The sequence below is a fragment of the Anolis sagrei genome, chromosome Y (assembly GCF_037176765.1).
Source record: "Anolis sagrei isolate rAnoSag1 chromosome Y, rAnoSag1.mat, whole genome shotgun sequence".
In the NCBI taxonomy this organism is placed as follows: Eukaryota; Metazoa; Chordata; class Lepidosauria; order Squamata; family Dactyloidae; genus Anolis; species Anolis sagrei.
In genome coordinates, this window is record NC_090035.1 from 64,551,468 (window position 1) to 64,576,030 (window position 24,563).

The following is a 24,563-nucleotide window of genomic DNA, read 5'->3' on the forward strand; positions in this document are numbered from 1 at the left end:
CAGATGTTTTAGCCTTCAACTCGCAAAAATCCTAACAGCTGGGATTTCTGGAAGTTGTAGGCCAAAACATCTGGGGCCCACGGGTTGAGAACCACTGTTCGAAATACTTGAAGGTCAGATTCCTGATTCTTTGTTTCAACTCATATTCTCATAGTAGTCCTCCCACCATATTGGGTAGATCTGCCCCACAGAATTCAGGAATTAGGCACTCACATAGCACAGCCAAAGCCAGGGAATGGTTGTCCTTGCCATAGATGTTCTCAGCCATACAAGTGTAGATGCCATCCTGGAGGTAAGTGACATTTTCTAGATGCAGCGTGAGGTTCCCAGCCACGTCCTCATGTAGGACTTCATCTTCTCGGAGCCATGTGATCAGAGCCATAGGGCTGCTGTCTACAGAACATATCAGCACCACGTCTGAGCCATGGATCACATCCATGGAGGAGTTCGCCTGCACAATACGAGGTGGGACTGGGAAGGAAAACCAAAGATATCAATTTCAGGTAGATATTCAGGTACCTCTCCACAAAAATCAGGGCTAATATGTGGTCTGAACTTTGAAACCCACTCGGTGACTTTAGATGAGTTATATACTCTTGGTCCCAGAAAACCTCATGCTAGATTCACCTTAGTAAAGCTAAAGGTTTCCCCTAATATTAAGTCTAGTTGTGTCTGACTCTGAGGGTTAGTGCTCATCTCCTTTTCTAAGCTGAAGAGCCGGCATTGTCCATAGACATCTCCAAGTTCATGTGGTCAGCATGACTGCATGGAGCGCTGTTACCTTCGCGCAGAAGTGGTACCTATTGATCTACTCGCACTTGCATGTTTCCAAACTGCTTGGTTGGCAGAAGCTGAGGCTAACAGTGGGAGCTCACCCTGCTCCCCGGATTTGAACCACCAACCTTTCGGTCAGCAAACTCAGCAGCTCAGTGATTTAACCCACTGTGCCACTGGGGGCCCATAGATTCACCTTAGGGTCACCATAAGTTGGATGCGCCTTGATGGTACACAACAACAGCAATCCAAGGGAGAACAGGATGACCCCATCCCTGCTGGCCTTCCGCAAACAGGCCAAGACCTTTCTCTGCCAACAGGCATTTGGGGAAGGATAAGAGACAGGCTTTAGGGAGGTTGGGTGGGATTGGCGGGGTGGGGGTGGGGGATCTATGAGTTTTAAAGGCCATTTTATGTGTATTTATTATATTTTAATCCTGTTTTTACCACACTGTCACTATTTAATTGGGTTTTTAAAACTTTTGTATTACACTTTTAAAAACTTGTCTAGTTTGGAAGTGTTAGCTGACTTGATTCCAGAGGGGGGGGGGAGGGGGGAGGCAGGGTATAAATAAAGTTAATAATGTGTTGAAGGCTTTCAGGGCCGGAATCACTGGGTTGCTGTGAGTTTTCTGGGCTGTATGGCCATATTCCAGAAATGTTCTCTCCTGATGTTTCGCCCACATCTATAACAGGCATCCTCAGAGGTTGTGAGGTCTGTAGGAAACTAGGCAATTGAGGTTATATATCTTTGCAATGTTCAGGGTGAGCCACCTAACACCTCCCAACAAAGGATTCTCCCAGGCAGGAAATAGCTGGGCTTTGAAGGTGCAAGGCCATTCAATGCTAATCAAGCTGGTCAATTGTAACATTCACAATTGCCTTCAACAGACAAGAGTTCTTTCTCCCACCCTTGAAAATTCCACAGATATATAAACCTCACTTGCTTAGTTTCCAACAGACCTCACAACCGCTGAGGATGCCTGCCATAGATGTGGGTGAAACATCAGGAGAGAATGCTTCTGGAACAGGGCCATATAGCCTGGAAAACTGACAGCAACCCAAAGTTAATAATAATAATAATAATAATAATAATAATAAAAAGATCAAACTGCAAAGACTCTGCATAAGCCAGTAAAGATGGTCCCAGTGTTGATTGGAACAGTGGGTGCAGTGCCTAAAGACCTTGGCCTGCACTTAAACACAATCGGCGCTGACCATCTGTCAGCTGTAAAAGGCCACGCTACTGGGATCTGCATGCATTATTTGCCAATGCATCACAGTCCTAGACGTGTGATCCAATACAACATAGTGATCTTGTCTGCTGTGTACTAATCTTGTTGTGTTTCAAATAATAATAATAATAATAATGTATTTTCAAAGGCTTTCATGGCCAGAATCGCTGGGTTGCTGTGAGTTTTCCGGGCTATATGTATATATGTTCCAGAAGCATTCTCAAGGAAGCAAATTGCAACATTCACACGTACCTCAAGCAGACAAACACCCTCACCTTGGATATTCCACCTCACTTACTTAGTTTCCAACAGATGTCTCAACCTCTGAGGATGCCTGCCATAGATGTGGGTGAAACATCAGGAGAGAATGCTTCTGGAACAGGGCCATATAGGCTGGAAAACTGACAGCAACCCGAAGTTGAGAAGAAGGAGGAGGAGGAGGAGGAGGAGGAGGAGAAGGAGAAGGAGAAGGAGAAGGCAGGCATCCTCAGAGGTTGAGACATCTGTTGGAAACTAAGTAAGTGAGGTGGAATATCCAAGGTGAGGGTGTTTGTCTGCTTGAGGTACGGGTGAATGTTGCAATTTGCTTCCTTGAGAATGCTTCTGGAACATATATACATATAGCCCGGAAAACTCACAGCAACCCAGCGATTCTGGCCATGAAAGCCTTTGATAATACATTATTATTATTATTATTATTATTATTATTATTATTCCAATCAACACTGGGACCATCTTTACTGGCTTATGCAGAGTCTTTGCAGTTTGATCTTTTTATTATTATTATTATTATTATTATTATTATTATTATTCTGACACAAAAACTCAGTATGTCACAGCAAATGAGATCCTTATGCTGGATTTCATACTACAAAATCACAAGTCGAACACTTCCCAAGCCTTCTAGGACTGTGTGATGTATATTCGAATGATGCGTGCAGATCCAAGTAAGGTGGCCTTTTGCAATTGACAGATCATGATTTTGTCAATGTTTATTGTTTCCAAATGCCAGCTGAGATCTTTTGGCACAGCACCCAGTGTGCCAATGACCACTGGGACCACCTGTACTGGTTTATGCCAGAGCCTTTGCAGTTTGATTTTATTATTATTATTATTATTATTATTATTATTATTATTATTATTAGGTTCTTGTGGGTTTTTTCGGGCTATAGAGCCATGTTCTAGAGGCATTTCTCCTGAGGTTTCGCCTGCATCTATGGCAAGCATCCTCAGAGGTGTGAGGTCTGTTGGAAGTAGGGAAAATGGGTTTATATATCTGTGGAATGGCTGGGGTGGGGCAAGGAGCTCTTCCCTGCTGCAGTTAGGTGTGAATGTTTAGCTGATCATGATGCGGAGCATCTCCCCCCCCCCCCAAGTATTTGTAGTTCGCCAAGGGCCGGACAATGGATTCTGTTGCTTCCTGACCCAGCACGCATAACTGGGTTCCTGTTTCCTCTTTGTGAATTCTCTGGCTTGTGCACTGGACTATGGACTCTGCTACTACCCAACCCAGCTCCCCCTGCAGCTCCAGCTCCTGTTCCTAGAAGGAGCCGATCTTCTGTTGGCCAACCCAGACCTTGGGCTGATCTCCACCTCCAAGCCCCTTCGCCCGGACTTTGGGATTTCCAGTTTTCCTTTTTATGAAATAAAATACGATATTTCCCTCCTTTTTATATGAAATAAAATAAACATGTTTTCCCACTGTAATGAACTGGGGTTGGGATAGGGTTGCGGGTTGTGATATATGAAATGCCTGTATATTGGTGATGCCTGTGGCCTATGAAAATGAAATATGTAACCCCTATGGACTCCCCTGTATCTTCCCCTCTTGACCCCTTACCCAAGAAAACCAGCGTGACCAGGAACTGCCTGGGGAAAGAGCCCAAGCCTCTCTTCCCCAAATCACCCATTGATTAACTCATTTTGCATGGACAATGCTGCTGGCCCCTCCAATTTCGTCATCGGAGCAGGGCCAATGAAAGAGGAAGGGACAACAGAGCCCCGGAAAGACAAAACTGATTATCTCAACCAGATGCTGTTGATCCCTCGGGCGGTCCGACTTCGACCCAGCTATTCAAATTCCCTGCCAGACTCATCAAGGACAGGAAAGCCTTTTGTTTGCCAAACATCACCTTCTTCCCGCTTTGGACAATAGCCCGCATTCCAGCTGGCAGGAAAGCCCAAATCCCATCATCTTTCCCCTTTGTCTGCGGCCGTCCCGCCCTCCTCGCTCCTGATTGGCCCAAACTCAGAAGCGAGCGGAGGGCGCCCATTGGCCCTCCAGAGGCACAGGGACGTTCTGATTGACTGAGAGCCGAGGCGGGCTGCCAAGCCTCCTCCCAGCTGTTCCAGCCTCAGCCAATCAGCGTCAAGCCGGCCGGCAGTGGGCGGCGGGAGTTTCAAACTGCTTTCTTTTGTTCTGACTGTATAAAAATGCCAGAAAATCCTTCTGCTGTATGCTTGCAGTGGAACGATTCCTGCAACGCATCCATTCAGCTGAATCGCAAATAAACGCCTCGATCCTGGACTCCTTTCGCCTCTGGTGAGCTTATTTGATTTTAAATGCGCTCTTGGATTGGCTTCCGGAAAAATCTCACCAAGGTATCCAGGACCCTTTTTGGTGCAGTCCTTTGGCTTTCCTCCCTGGAGGGGCCCCCTAAAAGAGCTCGATAACAATCACCTTCATTAGCATTTGAAGGCCTGCCTGAGCCTGGGAAAATCTGTTGCTGGGAGCTGTTAATCTGTGCCTGGTTTCTTCCTCTCTGTTGTTTAGCTGTTATAATTTTAGAGTTTTTTAATACTGGTAGCTAGATTTTGTTCATTTTCATGGTCTCTTCCTTTCTGTTGAAATTGTCCACATGCTTGTGGATTTCAATGGCTTCTCTGTGTAGTCTGACATGGTGGTTGTTGGTGTGGTCCAGCATTTCTGTGTTCTCAAATAATATGCTGTGTCCAGGCTGGTTCATCGGGTGCTCTGCTATGGCTGACTTCTCTGGTTGAAGTAGTCTGCAGTGCCTTTCATGTTCCTTGATTCGTGTCTGGGCATTGCTGCGTTTGGTGGTCCCTATGTAGACTTGTCCACAGCTGCATGGTATACGGTAGACTCCTGCAGAGGTGAGAGGATCCCTCTTGTCCTTTGCTGAACGTAGCATTTGTTGGATTTTCTTGGTGGGTTTGTAGATTGTTTGTATGTTGTGTTTCCTCATCACCTTCCCTATGCGATCAGTGGTTCCCTTGATGTATGGCAGGAAGACTTTTCCTCTGGGTGGATCTTCATCTTTACTCTCGTGGCTTGTTCTTGGTCTTGCAGCTTGGTCTTGCTAATGAAGGTGATCAGCTAAACATTCACACCTAACTGCAGCAGGGAAGAGCTCCTTGCCCCACCCCAGCCATTCCACAGATATATAAACCCATTTTCCCTACTTCCAACAGACCTCACACCTCTGAGGATGCTTGCCATAGATGCAGGCGAAACGTCAGGAGAAATGCCTCTAGAACATGGCTCTATAGCCCAAAAAAACCCCACAAGAACCTAGTGATTCCAGCCATGAAAGCCTTCGACAATACATTATTATTATTATTATTATTATTATTATTATTATTATTTCTAATAATTTTTTTCAAGAAGATATTCGATTCTGCATTAAATACACAGTTATCCTTTCCCTGGACTGATATTTTTTGCTAATAACAATAAAAGCAGTCTGAGAAAGCTTGCAGTAGAAGAATGACAGGCAAAGAGAGATTGCATAATACTCTCTCGCTGGTTTTCCACTTAAAACGCTACCTGCCAAATTGCTTTTTCTCCCATGGGTAGCAAGGTTATATTGACTGAAGCCTGAGGGTAGTCAATGATGAAAAAAGGATTTCTTCACTTTTCTCCATTCCCTTTATATTTGCTGCATCCTACTCTCTGTTTACATTAAAGAAGACCAGCTCAAAACCTCTTGGGACACTGGTGCACATTACAGAAATGTCTAGTTTGGCCACATATTTTTACAGCTGCAATTATAAGGTGTTTGTGGGTGTATTTGGGGGTAGACTTGAAGAGGATTTGTTTGTAAAGCAGATAAATGTGAGTAGGAAAACAGATCTTTGGAGAGGGGAGGAACCAAGAGGAAGCTTATAATTAAAGCTTCCCCTTCGAAAGGAACAAAAATCAATCAAATGTGACACAATTGGAAGCTAATAATCAATCTTCCATTATCACATTAAGCTGGAAGCAACTATGGGGGCTGAAGTTATAAGGTGGGTGCTACTCATTAATATTGTTGGTTGCCTTTGCAGTAATGAGGCATTCTTTTCCAAGTAATAAATAGTATAGAAAGATCTTGGCATGAATACAGACTAGACACTGTAGGACTCGGCACTATAGTGTGGAAATATGTTCTGGAGGGAATAATTGTTTTAACTCTGCTTCTAGCTCAGTGTTTCTCAACTTTCTTAATGCCGTGGCCCCTTAATACAGTTCCTCATGTTGTGATGACCCCCAAGCATAACTTTATTTTTGTTGCTACTTCATAACTGTGATTTTGCAACTGTTATGAATTGTCATGTAAATATCTGATATGCAGGATGTATTTTCATTCATTGGACCACATTGGCACAAATGCTCGATACGGGGCGGGACTGATTTTATCATTTGGGAGTTGTAGTTGCTGGGATTTATAGTTCACTTGCAATCAAAGAGTATTCTGAACTCCACCAACGATGGACTTGAAACAAGCTTGGCACACAGAACTTCCGTGACCAACAGAAATACTGGAGGGGTTGTTGTAGGTTTTTTAGGCTGTATGGCCATGTTTTAGAAGCATTCTCTCCTGATGTTTCACCTGCATCTTTGGCAGGCATCCTCAGAGGTTGTGAGGTGAGGTTGTGAGGTGAGGTTGTAAGGTGAGGTTGTGAGGTGAGGTTGTGAGGTGAGGTTGTGAGGAAATGTCAGTAGAGAATGCTTCTAGAACATGGCCAACAGCCTGAAAAACATACAACAACCCAGTGATTGCGGCCATGAAAGCCTTCGACAATACAACAGAAAATACTGGAAGGGTTTGGTTAACATTGAGTTTTGGAGTTGTATTTCACCCACATCCAGAAAGCACTGTGGACTCAAACAATGATGGATCTGGACAAATTTGGCACGGATACTGAATATGCCTAAATGTGGACACTGGTGGAGTTTGGGGGAAATAGACCTTGAAATTTGAGAGTTGTAGTTGTTGGGATGTATAGTTCACGTACAATCAAAGAGCATTCTGAATCCCACCAACAATAGGATTGGGTCAAACTTCCCACACAGAACCCCCATGCCTTGAAGCGACTCTCTGGCACAAGGCTTCCTCCAGCCTTGAATGCTCTCCCTCATTCGCACATGTGCACCACGCTGCCATGTGTCAAGCACACTTGCTCTCCCCTCCCCACTTGCAGTCTCAGAAAAAGCCCTCCCCTTGGCTGAGAGGCCAGCCAATCACAGTGGAGGAGGGCTTTTGGTGTGTCCAAAAAGAAGAGAAGGACAGGCAGAGAATTCTTCAGCCTTCTCTACCAAAGGGATTGCTAAGACCATCAGAAATATATGTTTTGTGATGGTCTTTGGTGACCCCTCTGAAATCTCCTCATGACCCCTCCCCCAGGGATCCTGACCCCCAGGTTGAGAAACGCTGTTCTGGCTGATGATTGAAAAATGGTGCTCCACCAGCATCCAAGTGTAGAAGCAAAGAAGCTTTCCTATTGGAGAATCTGGAGAATTGGTAATTGGTGAGCAAGTAACCCAGGCCTCCAGGTACCAAGTTTTCCTCAGAATCCGCCATGTAGCAACAAAACTTACATTTTACATCCAAGGTGGTGTATCCTTCAAACTCAAAAGTGGTGTTGGCGTAGGTGACTTTGCAGCCCAACTCGCGCCCGTGGTTCTCTCGCTGCGGCATGAACTTGAGCAGGGAGATGAGCGACCAGGTGCTGCCCTCCTCTTCCACTTGGGCATAGACAGAGCGTTCAGTCAGGGTCTCATAGTTCATCCATGTAATAATGGGCTTCATGTCGGGGCAGTTGTCGGGCACTACACATCTCAGCTCCACTTCTGTTCCTTCCACCACTTCTGGGGGGCTCACGATGGTGGGTTTGTCTATGAGTCATGAAAAGAACCAGAGATGAGGGTGCAGAAATTGGAGCTTCTATAGCCTGTATTTAAGGAGGAGAAGTTGCAGCACAGAATGCTTTATGAAAGGAGGGGAGCAGAACTGGTCCCCAAAGCTTTCAAAGTTTATAAACCTGAAGATAGTCCAAGGCTGTGGTGGTTAAAAACTGGCGATTGTGGGTTGTATGTGCCCAAGGGACTTACTGAACCTCCTGTCCCCTTTTGGCCATGTAAAGCCCACCTGAACCCTTCTCCTAAATCTGCATGGGCGAACTCCCCCCCCCCCCCCCAGCTAAAAAAATGGTCCCTCGGCTATGGAACTCTCTCTCGATTGAGATCATTTATTATTTATTTATTTCAAAGTTTTATATACCGACCTTCTCACCTCTTTTGAGGGACTCAGACCGGTTTCCAACCATAAAAACACATACAATCGGTAAAACATCATAGTTCATATTACAATAACACATTAAAACAACAAATATATTCAAAACTACAGTGGTCAGATCACATCTGCCCCCCCCCCCCCTCCTGTCCTTCAGGAGGCTGGTGAAATCCTGGCTATGGAAGGAAGCATTCCCAGAGTAATGGTTGAAACCAGCCACAAAACAAAGTTATCGACCACACATACGGACTGAGTTGGACATGATTTTGTCTTGGCGATTTGGCTTATTTGTAATTTTAATCGATATATATTTAAACTCGTTATTATATGATGTTTTTAGATTGTGCGGTTAGCATTGAATCCTTGCTGTAAGCCGGTCTGAGTCCCTCTACAGAGGTTGAGAAGATCAGGATATAAAAGTTTTAAATAAATAATAATGATCCCACCATTCTGGACAATGAAAAATGATCAAAACTGGTGGGGGTCTTTGTTTTTCTCTATAACTTGGGGCCTCCAAGAAGGATTTTTTTAGCTTTGGATGGGAGGAATGTTTCACAGTGATATATTATCAAAACTGGTTCCAAAAGCTGACTGCAGCAACCTGGAGATCACAACTAGACACGGTGAAGACATCTGCCCTTGCATTTTGCTACTCTGCTGCTGAATACGCATGCCCAGTATGGACTACATCTCTTAATGAGACATGCCACATTATCACAGATGTCTACACCCTACACCACTGCAGAAATTATACTGTTTAGCTGGTATTGTAACATCTCACATCCGTCAGGAAGTAGTAACCTGTAATGAAAGGGCCGAGGCATTGAAATCTCCAGCCCATCCTCTGTTTGGGTATTAGCCAGAAAGCCAATGCCTTAAATAAGAAATAGCTTCCTAAGATCTACAGAGATACTTGCAGGAACACCTCAGCAAGCGAGGGTCCAAAAGTGGCAGGTCAAAATCCGGAACCTCAGTCGGTGGCTGATACTAGATGAGAAACTCTCTCCTGGGCACACAGAAGACTGGGTGACTTGGAAGGCGCTAAACAGACTGCATTCTGGCACCACGAGATGCAGAGCCAACCTTAAGAAATGGGACCACAAAGTGGAGTTCACGACATGTGAGTATGGAGAAGAGCAAACTACAGACCATCTATTACAATGGAACCTGAGTCCTGCCACATGCACACTGGACGACCTCCTTACTGCTACACAAGAGCCACTCAATGTTGCCAACTTCTAGTCAAAGGAAATTAAGTATAATGTCAAGTTTTTTTTAACTTTGTGGTTTTTCTATACATTATAACTATTGTCAATTCGCTTCTAACACAATAAGGTAAATTGTAAAGGTTTTCCCTGACATTAAGACTAGTTGTGTATGACTCTTAGGGTTGGTGCTCAACTCCATTTCTAAGCCTAAGAGTCGGTGTTGTCCATAGACACCTCCAAGGTCATGTGGCTAGCATGACTGCATGGAGTGCAGTTACCTTCCCGCTGGAACCGTATCTATTGATCTCACATTTGCATGTTTTTGAGCAGCTAGGTTGGCAGCAGCTGGGGCTAACAGCAGGAGTTCACTTCACTCCCTGAATTCGAACCACCAACCTTTTCGTCAGCAATCAATCAATCAATCAAAACTGTTTGCAAATGGAAAAAGTAGACACCCACATTTATTTCCTGTTCCCTCTCGTAGTGCATGGCGGCTGAATTTTGGAATAGTTACAGCTCCTTCTTGTGATATAAGTGTGTGCAGGAATATAAAATATACTCTGAACCTACCACAGTTGTTCATCGCTTCATTCTCCCATTAGAAGCTAGAATATAAGAGAGCCTTGTTGAATCAGTTGCCCATTTAACCCAACATCCAACCAGCAGGGTGTGTGTGTGAATAGAAGCCACATTAATCATCCTGTGGTTAGAGTCAGGCTGCATTCATTTTGGGCTAATTAAATTGGAATGAAATGGCATGTTCTCCTTTAATGTTTCGGTAAATCCTCCCAACATTTAGTGACTGCGGATTCCAATGCCAGACAAAAGGATCTGTGTCTGATGGCAAGGGATGAATGGAAGAATTTGTCAGATTGGTTACTCAGCCTTGGATTCATCATTCAGTTTCTGCATCAGATGCCATTTTTAAATAAGGTCAGCACAGAAATATGTATGGATTTTGTACACCCTTTTCCTAAAATAAGTACTTTGGGTTTAATTTTTGGAAACATTTTATTTTTGCTTTGCACCTTTACTGCTTCAAACTGCACTGCAAAATCTGACAACTTGTAACATTGAAGGACAGTTATGCCTTATGTTCTGATCAGTTTGGGAACTGAATACAATCCTATCCTCTCCTCTGAGATCATCAGTGCTCAGTAAAGAAGAATTAGAACCTGGTGCCCCTGTGGCATTGATACTCACTGATGACCTCGAGGTTGCAATGCTCAGGGTAGGTGTACTGATTGTAGCCGCCCAGGTCTCCACGAAAGTAGTATTTGCCTGTGAGTTCAGGACTAAGGCGGGAGAGCTGCAGGGTGCAATTGCGGAAATTCAGCTCTCCTAGCAAACGGCTGCGTCCAACATAGCTCTCATGGACAATATTGGTGCGGGATTTGAAGACCACTGGGGGATAGTTCTTGGGATAAGGACTGTTGAAATACCAGATGCCATGCACTGCTGAGGGCCGTAGTTCATCAGGGTAGTTGAAGCGGCATGGGATGACAACGCAGGTGCCCTCAAAGGCACTGATATGCTCAGGCATCCAGGCGCTCCATGGTCCTGCCAGGACCCCTTGATAAGAAAGGCAGAAACAGAATGGGAAACTGCAATGAGTAGGGCAGAAAGGACAGGTAAATCTGATCAATGCCTTGATAAATTTGGGCACTTCCAGGCAGCACTAAATCATGAGTTTTAGTGAGGGGCAAAAAATCCCGGGACTTCAGGAGAAGTCCACATACAGACCTGTTGGTCCCAGGATTTCTGCCTCCATTGTCCAGACTTGATGCTTTGTTTTGAGATTTAGAGGCTCAAAAATGGCTGCCGGAGGACTTCCAATGGAAACCAACAGTTTTCTTAAAAACTCACGAGAAGCGGATATGTGGATATGCGGAGATTTGGTTGTGCAGATCAGCACAAGAATTCAGCTCTATGTGTAAGCCAGAGAAACTGTGCCCTCTACATGGTTCATAAAGTTTCTAGCACACAAAGTTTTTGCCTTCTACTCAAGTGTCACCTTCTTTTTGGGAACCAACAAATCAAGAACAAGCATCTAAAACCAGGGAACAAACCCAGATAAAAAAACTCATGATTTCTGATTGCAGAGATATACAGACATGCGAAGATCCTGATATCCGGCTCAAAACCACAATATTCACACACCTGGAAATCTCACATTTTTTGCCTTTTATAGCAATTGCTTCCAGGTTTACAAAGAATGGCATCTGGCCACCCTCCTATTTGCTGCAGAAGCTCCTGGGATAGAGGTACTGTCTGGATGGGACCTTTGTGTGCTTGTCTCTTCTCAAGGTCAAATCACTGGCTGACACACATTTTGATGCCTCAAATGCTACACCTAACATTTGAGGCACCATTTTTGTGATTCCAGAAATGGCATTTGTTTTCCCCTATAACCCTAGTTTTTTGATACACAGAACATATGCCACATACCAGTCGCCATCTGCTTTCCCATAGAAAATCATGATGACCATGTCTTAGGGCCCTTCCATACAGCCCTATATCCCAGAATATCAAGGCTGAAAATTCCACATTATCTGAGTGTGGACTCAGATAACCCAGTTCAAAGCAGATATTGTGTGATTTTCTGCCTTGATATTCTGGGTTATATGGCTGTGTGGAAGGACCCTGAGAAGCTAGCCATCCATCTATTATTGTTGCTGTTCATCATCATCATCATCATCATCATCATCATTTTACTTTCCCCCCAGTTTGGGACTTAAGGATGTTTACAATAGTGAGAACAAATATGTAAGTTCTCAGTATTTAAAAGTTTTTAGAAGTTATTAAATTATCAAAAGATTAAAACAAGGCTGTATTGCTTCTTTAGCACCATGATGCTTGTTTGTGTCACTGGATCAGATTTCAGTGGTTGCAACTTTGCCAACTGGGAGACTATAACAAAGAAAAAATAGTGCATCATGTCTTCCAAAAGATACCTTCAATCAAGACCCAGAAGACTGCAAGAGTCCTGTAGAAGTATGTCATGTTGTTGATTTGGGAAGGCTGGAGCAGGCTGGAGAAGGAAAAAGAACGAGAAACAGGGTTCAGCGGCAGATTGTGGGACAACTGTTTGGACTTTCTGGAGCAGGAAAGTGTTCCATGTAAAGGTGGCCCTCAAGATAATAATAATAATAATAATAATAATAATAATAATAATAACTTTATTTATATCCCACCACCATCTCCCCCAACGGGGACTCGGGGCGGCTAACATCTCTCCAAAAGAAGAGTGCTCTGCCTAAGGATTTCATATCTTGGAATGCATCTGCTGGATAAAGCCACCAACGACAAATACATGGGACATTTTGATGATGTCAACAAACTCTCAACTATGTCATCAATCTGTGGTTTCCTGGGCAGATAGCTATCATAAGCAGTTGCTCCAGCAGAATATGGCTGAATGGACAAGATCAGGAGGAGAATAATGGAATAATAGAGTTGGAAGCATTCAAAGCACCCTCACCAGATGGTCATCCAACCATCAAGGAGGAAGGAACGTGATTCCAAGGGGAATGAACAGAGAGTGAGCTGCAACTAATGACCAGGTTTTTAAAAGTTGCTCTATGACATGCCATTTTGGATTTTTTCATGGCACATATTTAAATATTTTATATATTTTCCCCAAGATAAGTTATTCCTTGTGTTGTCGAATGTTGCTGTGAGTTTTCCGGGCTATATGGCCATGTTCCAGAAGTATTCTCTCCTGATGAGAGAATGAGAGGTTTTGATGGCCCTGATTACTTCATGTTTGGAATTCTCCTGTTTTCTGATTGTTGTTTTAAAAAAAACCTGATTTTAGAGGGTTTTTTTAAATACTGGTAGCCAGATTTTGTTCAATTTCATGGTTTCCTCCTTTCTGTTGTAATTGTCCATATGCTTCTCATTTTCAATAGCTTCTCTATGTAGTCTGACATGGTGGTTGTCAGAGTAGTCCCGCATTTCTGTGCTCTCAAATAATATGTTTGTTGAGAGCTAACATCTCCCAACAAAGGATTCCCCCAGGCAGGAAGCAGCCAGACTTTGAAGCTGCAAGGCCATAAAATACTAATCAAGGTGGCCAATTGCAACATTCACACTTGCCTCCAACAGACAAGAGTTCTATCTCCCACCCTGGACATTTCACAGATATAGAAATCTCACTTGCCTAGTTTCCAACAGACCGCACAATTCCTGAGGATGGCTGCCATAGATGTGGGTGAAAAGTCAGGAGAGAATGCTTCTGGAATATGGTCATACAGTCCAGTAAACTCACAGCAACCCAAAGGTATTCCTTGTTGCTACCCAAAATGGAATATAAATGTTTAAGTATAATGCATAACATGTAAAACCCTCTGATTGCGTGGCTCCGTGATGCCAGCAGAGGGCATGAGGATTCTGCAGGGTTTGCTGAAGAGCTACTGCAATATTAAATGTTGGGAGAGGCAGGATGACATAAAAAAATGCTGGCTTTTACATTTCTAGGGCTGTCAATCTGCCCCATAGGAAAAAATTGCTTGAAAACCTTGAAAAGACCCACCAAGATTTTAAATTAAAATATGACATCTCAAATCTATTGGTTGTCTACTGAAAATTCAATTTCTACTTCTTTGTGTTGTAGTGTCTGCTAGTAAGATGCTTCTTTGCATAACTGTAAGCAAATTAAAGCACCATGCATCGACCATACAAATTCCATCCATTTTGAAAGAACATGTTCCTAGTCCTTATTATACTATTTCATTAAGCATATCTACAAAAACCTGTATCCTTTACATCAGACAATACATGCAATGTGAAATTGTAAAATGTTTTTCAAACAATGTCTAACAATGTAATAGAAATATATTGTAATGGCAATGTTTTTGCAGTTTAACATTGCAAGTATAGAGCAGGTATGGGCAAACCAGGGCCCTCTGGGTGTTTTGGACTTCAACTCCCACAATTCCTAACAGTCTCAGGCCCTTTCCTCCCCTTTCTCTTTTTCTTTCAGAGGCAGAAAGGGTAGGAAAGACAGGAAACATTTGGATCCCAAATGGGTTCGCCTTGGTCAAGATGAGATGGTGGATAGGAGAGAAAAAGTCTATCCATTAGACCCTGTATTGCCTTCTTCTGATATAGAATCCTAGAGCTGGAAGAGACCCCCAAGGGCCATCCAGTCCAACCCCCAGCCATGCAACAAGGCACAATCAAAGCACTCCCAATAGACAGCCTTTGTGGAAAAGCCTCCAGAGATGGAGACTGCACACCCTCCCAGGCAGCCTATGCCACTCTCCAACAGCTCTTACTCTCTGGAAGCTCTTCCTACTCTTTTCCCCTGCCATTTGAACCCATTGCTCCCTTGTGCCCTGGTCTCTAAAGCAGCAGAAAGTCAGTTTTCCCCCTTCTCCTCCTCAACATGACACCCCTTAAAATCTTGAAACACAGTTCTCATGTTCCCTCTATACCTTCTCTTCTCCCACATAAACATCCCTCAGGAGGAAAGGAGGAAGGAAAAAGAGAAGGAAGGAAGAGATGAAGGGAATGAAGGGAGGGAGGGGAGGAAGGGAGGGGAGGAAGGAAAGAGAGAAAGAAGGAAATACAAAGGGGGAGGAAGAAAAAAGAGAGAAGGGAGGAGAGAGGGAAGGAAGGATGACAGGGGGCAAAGGAAAGAGGGAGAGAAAGAGGAAGGGAAGGAAGAAAGAGAAGAAGGAAGGAAAGAGAGAAGGAAGGAAGGATAGGATATTGAGAGAGAGGAAAGCCTGAGAAAAGAGCCAAGGGGCCGCATCTGGCCCCCGGGCCTAGGTTTGCCCATACCTGCTCTATATGGTCAATTGACCCTTCTTCTCAAGCCCTACAGTAACACAAGATAGAATTATAGGCTCAGGTTGCAGATTACATGCCCACAATCCCTGGTTATAAGCAAAACAAAAACAAAACAATAAACCATACCAAATTTGCAAGTAAATAAGCATAATGCCAAAGGATGAAATGTCAACCATTAGCTCACACAATAATAGGGCATTCAAAGAGTGATTCCAGTGAAAATTGTTTTCAAACCCACCCTTCCTTTCAAAATGAACAAAATGTAGACTCGGGAAAACTTTAGTTCACTCAAGAAAAGTCAGATGATCTGGAGTGGAGTTGGGCGCCAAAGCAGAATATCCTCAGTGGCTTCCACCTTGAACAAAGAAACATTGACATGTGAGTAGAGCTTCATCATTTCTCCGCAACGAAAATGTCACATAGCATATAAAGATATTTTCATATTAAAAATTGAATGCATCCTCAAATGGCCCCATCTCATTAGTACCAATTGCCTGCTCTACATATTTTTCTTTACAGCTCCCATCAGAAAGACAAATGAGCAGGGATTATGGGGAGTGCAGTCCAAAGCACTGGAAGGTCCCAAGTGACCTGATTTGCCTCAGGCAGAAAATATGGAAAATATACTCTCAATAAGGGTTCCTCTGATATCATTAGCCAGTATTATAGGGATTTAATGTCCAGGATTCAAATCTTCATTCATAGAATCATAGAGTTGGAAGAAACCTCATGGGCTGACCAGTCCAACCCCATTCTGCCAAGAAGCAGGAAAATTGCCTTCAAAGCACCCCTAACAGATGACTATCCAGCCTCTGCTTGAAAGCTTCCAAAGAAGGAGCCTCCACCACACTCCAGGGCAGAGAGTTCCACTGCTGAACAGCTCTCACAGTTAGGAAGTTCTTCCTAATGTTCAGGTGCAATCCCCTTCCTTGTAGTTTTAAGCCATTGTTCCTCATCCAAGTCTCCAGGGCAGCAGAAAACATGCTTGCTCTCTCCTCCCTATGACTTCCCCTCACACTTAGACATGGCCCTCATCATGTCTCTTCTCAGCCTTCTCTTCTGAAGGCTAAACATGTCCAGCTCTTTAAGCCGCTCCTCATAGGTCTTGTTCTTCAGACCCTTGATCATTTTGGTCATTCTGCTCTGGACACATTCCAGCTTGTCAACATCTCCCTTCAATTGCGGTGCCCAGAATTGGACATAGTGTGATTCCAGGTATGCTCTGACCAAGGCAGAATAGAAGGGTAGCATGACTTCCCTGGATCTAGACACTAGACTCCTATTTATGCAGGCCAAAAAAATTCACACACAAAATTTTAGGGTCCTCTACACCTTAGTATCACATAATGCTTTGACTAAGACCCTAATGTGGACAGATATAATTTTCTCCACAGCAGAACATTCAGTACTTTGTCCTGTCCCTTCCCAAATAGTATTTATTTATTTATCGTTTCATCGGCAACCATTGTATTACAATTCTAACAGAGCAAAACAAACACAGAGATTAAAAGGAAAAAGAAAAAAAGAAAGGGAAAAAAAACCACACAGATTTTGCAAATTTGGTATTTGGTTAAATGTCCTTTGACCAGTATCTGGCCACTTGGAGTGCCTCTGGGGTTGCCGCAAGAAGGTCCTCCATTGTGCATGTGGCAGGGCTCAGGGTGCATTGCAGCAGGTGGTCAGTGGTTTGTTCTTCTCCGCACTCGCATGCCGAGGATTCCACCCTGTAGCCCCATTTCTTAAGATTGGCTCTGCATCTTGTGGTGCCAGAGCGCAGTCTGTTCAGCGCCTTCCAAGTTGCCCAGTCCTCTGTGTGCCCAGGGGGGAGTCTCTCATCTGGTATCACCCATGAATTGAGGTGCTGGGTTTGGGCCTGCCACTTTTGGACTCTCGCTTGCTGGGGTGTTCCAGCGAGTGTCTCTGTAGATCTAAGAAAACTATGTCTTGATTTAAGTCGTTGACGTGCTGGCTGATACCCAAACAGGGGATGAGCTGGAGATGTCTCTGCCTTGGTCCTTTCACTATTGGCTGCTACTTCCCGGCGGATGTCAGGTGGTGCAATACCGGCTAAGCAGTGTAATTTCTCCAGTGGTGTGGGTCGCAGACACCCTGTGATAATGCGGCATGTCTCATTAAGAGCCACATCTACTGTTTTAGTGTGGTGAGATGTGTTCCACACTGGGCATGCATACTCAGCAGCAGAGTATCATAGCGCAAGGGCAGATGTCTTCACTGTGTCTGGCTGTGATCCCCAGGTTGTGCCAGTCCGCTTTTGTATGATGTTGTTTCTAGCGCCCACTTTTTGTTTGATGTTCAGGCAGTGCTTCTTGTAGGTCAGAGCACGGTCCAAAGTGACTCCCAGGTATTTGGGTGCGCTGCAGTGCTCCAGTGGGATTCCTTCCCAGGTAATCCTCAGAGCTCGGGATGCTTGTCTGTTCTTAAGGTGAAATAGTAGTTGAGCATTCTGTCACCATCAAGGGATACATCATCAGCAGATTGGGAGTGGGCAAAATGTTGCCTGTGTTGGGGCAATATCTTTGCCCCAAAATACCATGTACTGGACATGGGTGGCCTTTCCCCTGCAACCAATTGAGGTCCAAGTTTTGAAACATGAGCTTAAGGCCTCATACAGCCCTAAAATATTGTGAAAATGTACTAATGTCCTCTAAAGCAGTGGGGCATGAGTACAATTTTTTTTTACCAGGGACCACTTTGACCAGGGACCACTCTCCAGCAGTAGTACCAAAAGGATAACAAATCAGCTTTTAGTCAACTATAGATTTGGTTTGGTTATTTGGAGTGATGATTCAGAAAATTGCATTGGATAGACCACATCAGCTCTAGTTTCTGATACAGAACATATGCCATCCAGTAGTCACCATCTGCTCACCTACAGAAAACCATATTTAATAATCTAGAGATGATGTGGTAGTAGTAATCTTTTGTGGATTGTCAGCTTCTCCCCTCCAGACATCCCATTGCCTCAGCACTATAAGAGAGTTTTGTAACACCAGTCACTCTCATTGCTGAGTAATTTCAAGGAAATGTTGTAGTAATGGTGAGGCCATGGACCATATTTTCATTCTTGCAGATCAACGGAGATCAATGGACCACAGGTTGAGAACAACTGCCCTAGACAGTATTTGGGGCAAAAGGGAGGTTGAGATTTTTTTTAGTCCCAAAGTTCATCGTGAAGTGGTGATACAGTCCCCAAGTCCACCCTAGAAGTATCCCTCAGTACTTCTAGACTTGCACATCAGTCGCCCTAGGGCTGAGAACGGCGGTCTACAAGTGCAGTAAATAAATAAATAAATAAATAAATAAATTTATTAGACCAATACTTCTTTACTTTGGTTCTCCAGCATTATGCATCTTAGCTTCTCCTTTCAGTTATCCAAGCAAGATCCTTCTGTAGCATCGCCCGCAGGGAACTCTCCATGGTCCTGAATCTCTTTGTTGAGTATCCTACCTGGATTTTATTCTGCAAGTCTTAATCCCCCAAAGAGGAGAATTCACTGAGGTTGTTTCTCAAACCCAACAGGTTTGTTAGAAGAATTAAATGCCGTGTACAAATATGTGAGAGGAATTCATAGGGAGGAGGGAGCGAACTTGTTTTCTGCTTCCCTGGAGACTAGGACGAGGAACAATGGCTTCAAACTACAAGAAAGCAGATTCCATCTGAACATGAGGAAGAACTTCCTGACTGTGAGAGCTGTTCAGCAGTGGAACTCTCTGCCCCGGAGTGTGGTAATGGCTCCTTCTTTGAAAGCTTTTAAACAGAGGCTGGATGGCCATCTGAGCACCCACAGGGGTGCTTTGAATGCAATTTTCCTGCTTCTTGGCATGGGGGTTGGACTGGATGGCCCACAAGATCTCTTCCAACTCTATGATTCTGTGATTCTATGAAATGCACAGTCATTCATTTCCTCAGATGAACAGTAAGATCCAACTGAAAGGAACATTCATGAAAAGAAGAGAGATCAAAGTCCTGATTCCAATCCTTTGTGACTGCAAAACTCCTTAAATGGTTTTGTACATGATCACTATCTACAGCAGCTTAGTAGCCCTACAGGGCCAGCATCCTGTTGTTGTTTACTTCCAATTAAAGTAGACCCATTCAATTAATTCCTGAAGGTTGAGCCAACCCATAGCTTAATCCCATAGATTCAATGAGTTTGCTCTTGGCAGAGCTAACAAAGGGTTAGCGGTATTAAGTTTCAGCTTCCAGTGTATTCATGGTGGCTTGGGATTGACTAGGGCTATAGTTCAGCACTTCCAGAAAGTTAACAGGTCGGGGAAGACTAACCACTTTAGAACTACAAAACGGCTCAAGCAAAGTCAGATCATTGCTGCGAGTAGATCAAAGGGGATCTTTCAGGTTCAGTGCCCTGCTGGATTGAATGCTATTTGATACTGGATACTATAATCACTCTGAGACATAAGATACTATTGCAGTGGCTCACTGGACTTCTCAGTGTTCCTAGTTCAAAGATTCACAAATGCATGGCAATCACATCTCACCAGGCCGCATATCTAAAATGCCTGATGAGGGGCTCTTGTGAGCTATGCACCACACAAAGAGCAAAATGAGACAGGCAAGAGAAAGAAATGCAGAAGAAATAGGTTAGTGGCCTGACATGATTTCCTTTCCTTATGCTTTTTAAGAGAAATGATCACTGTCCAAGTCTGTTGTAATTGCTACTGTTAGGACATATATATTATCTAGTATATTGCCTAATAGTGGACCAACTTGACTGGAAGACAAATGGTCAAGATAGCATGTGCATCCTCCTCCCCTCCAAATGTTACTCTGGAATCCCTCCAGATATAATCAGATATTGGAGGTAAAGCTTCATATGGCACTAAGCTTGTCTTCGGGCCTCTCAACCAACCAGACAAGGTAGAAGACATTCCATTGTTAAATTTAGCTGGCTTCTGTGCCTGGAATGGACTGGGAACAGGAAGAGAACAATAAGAAATAAGTAACTGGAGATTGCCACGTTGACATGAGGTCAATGTGCCTTTAGTACATCTCAAGCATTACAGTTCCATAATGTATTACCTGCAAGAGGGGACTTTGGCCCTTAGATGTTTGAGGTCTCAAATTCCAGAAGCCCCCCGAAAGCACAGCAAGTTAAACCACTGAGCTGCTGAACTTGCTGACTGAAAGGTGGTGGTTTGAATATGGGGAGCAGGGTGAGCTCCCACTGTTGGGCCCAGCTTCTGCTAACCTAGCAGTTTGAAAACATGCACCTATGAGTAAATCAATAGGTACCGCTTCTGCGGGAAGCTAACGGCACTCCATACAGTCATGCTGACCACATGACCTAGGAGGTGTTTACGGCCAATGCCGGCTCTTTGGCTTAGAAATGGAGGTGAGCACCATCCCCCAGAGTCAGGCACAACTAGACTTAATGTCAGGGGAAACCTTTCCCTTATTTTTTTACACCAAACCATCTGGAAAGCTATGGATTCCCCACCTTCAGGCAGGTAGCCGGGGGGGGGGGGGGGGGGGGGGGAGCTTGCGGGGCTTCAGCCCCCCCCCCCCCCGAAATTCTCATGGTGGTTCGCGAAAAGGCCTTATTGGTGCATCATTTAAACTGTTATGTTTATTCATATCATGATCTGATCACCATACTCAATATATCCCATATGCATGGGGGTATTGGGTAATGATACAAAAAGTTTGCTAGGGTAGACCCTCTTTCACTCAGACTCAGCCCCCCCCCCCCGAAACCCCCCCTGTAAAAAACTCCCCCCCCCCCCCCCCGAATCGAAATCCTGGCTACGGGCCTGCCTACCTTCCACTAATTTGAATTCCACCATGACCTGGGAGTACTTTGCACAAGATCAGTGGCCAGCAGGGTAATAATAGGAGTTTATTTATTTATTGATTTAGCAATATTTATAGCCCGCCTTTCTCAGCCATACAGCAACTCAAGGCAGGTTACAGATTGGCACAATTCGATGTCAGGCATTCATAAAAGTGCCATTAAAAACAATCAACATTACAATATAAAACATATATAAAAACTGTTAAAGCATATAATCATCAGTGTCATCCTGTTAAAAATGTCATCCAGTAACATCATCTGGTCATTCCATGTTCATCATACATAGTTCCGTGTTATCCATTCCGCTGCATTCTCAAAAGTTTGCTCAAAGAGCCAGGTCTTTACTTTTTTTTTGGAAAGTCAGGAGGGAGGGGTCCAATCTAATATCCCTGGGGAGTTCCATAGCTGGGGGCCAGCACTGAGAAGGCCCTGTCCTTTATCTCTGCCAGTCGCACTTGCGAGGCAGGCAGGATTGAGAGCAGGGCCTCCCCAGACGATCTTAAGCTCCTAGATGGTTCATAGGAGGAGATATGTTCAGACAGGTAAGCTGGGCTGGAATTGAGTCTCATTCATTGATTTCCAGTTGACTGGTAGTTAGTTACAGTCTTCTGAAGGCATAAATGGAATGCTGTATCATTTGAAACTAAAGGATGTATTTCAAGAGAGCCAGGGACCACTTTGACCAGGGACCACCCTCCAACATTAGTACCAAAAAGGTTACAAATCAGTTTTTGGTCAGATTTAGATTTGGTTTGATTATATGGGGTGCTGATTCTGAAAATTGCATTGGATAGGTCACATCAGGTCTAGTTTCTGATACAGAACATATGCCATCCAGTAGTCGCCATTTGCTTGCCCACAGAAAACCATATTTAATCATCTAGAGCTGAAGTGGTAGTAGTAATCTTTCATGGGGAGTCAGCCTCTCCCCTCCCAAAATCCCTGTTTCCTCAGCACTATAAGAGGGTTTTGAGAGACCAGTCATTCTCGTTGCTGTGTGGTTTCAAGGCAACTGTGTACTAATGGTGAGGCTGCAGACCATAATTTTGTTCTTGACCACAGGTCCACTGATTTATCACATGGTGGAAATTATGTGGTCCTTCCAAGGTGGTTGGATCACAAATACCATCACCCCTCCCCCCAAACTCACACTACTAGCTCAGTTGGCTAGCACTCATAGGAGTTGCAATCCAACAACATCTGGAGGACAAAAGCTACCTCCTGTTCAGAGGTCAGGAAGATCCAAGGCCAAGGCTGCTGATGCATAAAGGCCAAGTAGGACCATCATGGATGACCCACTTCCTTGGGAAACAGGTCAAAGCAAAGAAGAACAGGCAACTGGGCATTTCTTGAAAGTACAAGGAGTAGAGTTTCACGAAGTATTACTTCCAGTGCTTCTGAACATTTCCCTTGCTTGTGCCAGGAGCGCAATGCCGGCATAAGCAGAGGAAGGCAGATGTAAAGGAACAGGCGGTGGGGATAAATATGAATGCAGCAGCAACAAAGGGAACACAGGCTCCTTTTGTTGACTGGCTGACGGTTGTGACACCCACTTGCCTGCCTCACTCACTGAGGCACAAGAGCTGGTTTGATCCTGGCCTGGGTGGGGAGGGGTGAGGGGGGAGCAACCGACCAAACCCACATCACACGCACAACAAGAGTGACATGGGCATTTAGATCAATCCACCCCTTGTCCCGTTGCAACTGTTCCTTTCCCACTGTCAGCCCCTTTGTATCCTTTTTTCATATTGCCATGAAAACTTCAACTATATATATCTCTGGTGATACAATAAACTCATAGAATCATAGAATTGGAAGATATCTTGTAGGCCATCCAGTCCAACCCCCTGCCAAAGAAGCAGGAAAATCGCATTCTATGCACGCTCAACAGACGGGCATCCAGTCTCTGTTTAAAAGCCTCCAAAGAAGGAGTCTCTACCACACTCCAGGACAGAGAGTTCCACTGCTGAACAGCTCTTAGGAAGTCCTTCCTAATGTTCAGGTGGAATCTCCTTTCCTGTAGTTTGAAACCATTGTTCCATGTCCTAATTTCTAGGGAAGCAGAAAACAAGCTTGTTCCCTCGTCCCTATGACTTCTCACATATTTATCCATGGCCCTCATCAGGACTCCTCTCAGCCTTCCCTTCTGCAGGCTAAACATGCCCAGCTCTTTCAGCCACTCCTCATAGGGCTTGTTCTCCAGACCTTTGATCATTTTAGTCACCCTCCTCTGGACACATTCCAGCTTGTCAACATCTCCCTTCAATTGCGGTGCCCAGAATTGGACACAGTATGTCAGGTGTGGTCTGACCAAGGCAGAATAGAAGGGTAGCATGACTTCCCTGGATCTAGACACTAGACTCCTATTGTTGCAGGCCAAAATCATGTGTAGAACTATTTATCTATAATGGCCTTATAACATACATACTATATCATGTGATGTTTCCCACCATTCCCTTCTTTTTTCCCTTTTTAAAATTGTTTATTTTAATTATTTTTTCTCTTTCTTTGAAAACAAAATAAAAACTTATTTGCAACCTAAAAAAATCTTCAAAACCCCCTAAAAAACTTCAACTTCTGATCACAATAACTATCTATCTACATCTCTCCCTTTCTGCCTGCCAGTTGTATTTCTTTGATTCTAAGATGCCATCAATTGTAAGACACACACTGTCTGCCTGTCTGTCTAAAAGCACCCACGATTCTAAGATGCACCCTGTTTTTAGAGATGTTTATATGGGGGAAATGCATCTTAGCATAGAGGAAATAGAAAATCTATCTATCTATATCTATCTATCTATCATCTATCTATCTATCTATCTATCTATCTATCTTTGATCAATCTATTTATCAATTTATTTATGTCTAGACAATAGCTCATTCACATCAGTCTATTCATCACCAATCTATCCACCTCATGTCTCACCTTTGTAGTTGTGAGACAGTCTTTCTTTCTTTCAGAGAAGTCCACGGAGCCACAAACAAAATATCTTCTTTATTTTCCTTGTCCTTGAGGCTACTAGTTTGCCTTCCCGTGTGCCCCCTCCCCTGCAGCTCGGATGTAGCTGATACTTAATCAGAGACACTGACACTGGCCAGGAAAACTTAATCCTCAGATAGTTTGCAGCAAATGAGTTTGGCAGGGCAGGGTTCTGGAACACAGGATGTACGAAGGAAGGGAAAAGAGTGTCTCTGAGGTTG

At 44.0% G+C, this 24,563-nt stretch overlaps 1 protein-coding gene across 9 annotated transcripts in view; it reads right to left on the reverse strand.

Moving 5' to 3' along the window:
* LOC137095114 (myelin-associated glycoprotein-like) overlaps positions 1 to 24,563 on the reverse strand; it is a 109,640-nt gene that overhangs the window by 18,126 nt on the left and 66,951 nt on the right. For 8 of the 9 annotated variants that reach the window (XR_010908793.1, XM_067461387.1, XM_067461385.1 and 5 more), the window contains 5 exons: positions 15,767 to 15,883; positions 12,687 to 12,763; positions 10,936 to 11,304; positions 7,831 to 8,127; positions 214 to 471 (listed from right to left, as the gene is read on the reverse strand). Coding sequence is in view for 8 of the 9 variants with exons in the window: in XM_067461387.1 (XP_067317488.1) it covers positions 214 to 471; positions 7,831 to 8,127; positions 10,936 to 11,304; positions 12,687 to 12,735 (973 nt within the window). In the remaining variant the exon portion in view is untranslated. Of the gene's footprint in view, positions 1 to 213; positions 472 to 7,830; positions 8,128 to 10,935; positions 11,305 to 12,686; positions 12,764 to 15,766; positions 15,884 to 24,288; positions 24,400 to 24,563 lie in introns of those variants that run through there. The other variant, XM_067461388.1, reaches the window with a different exon arrangement.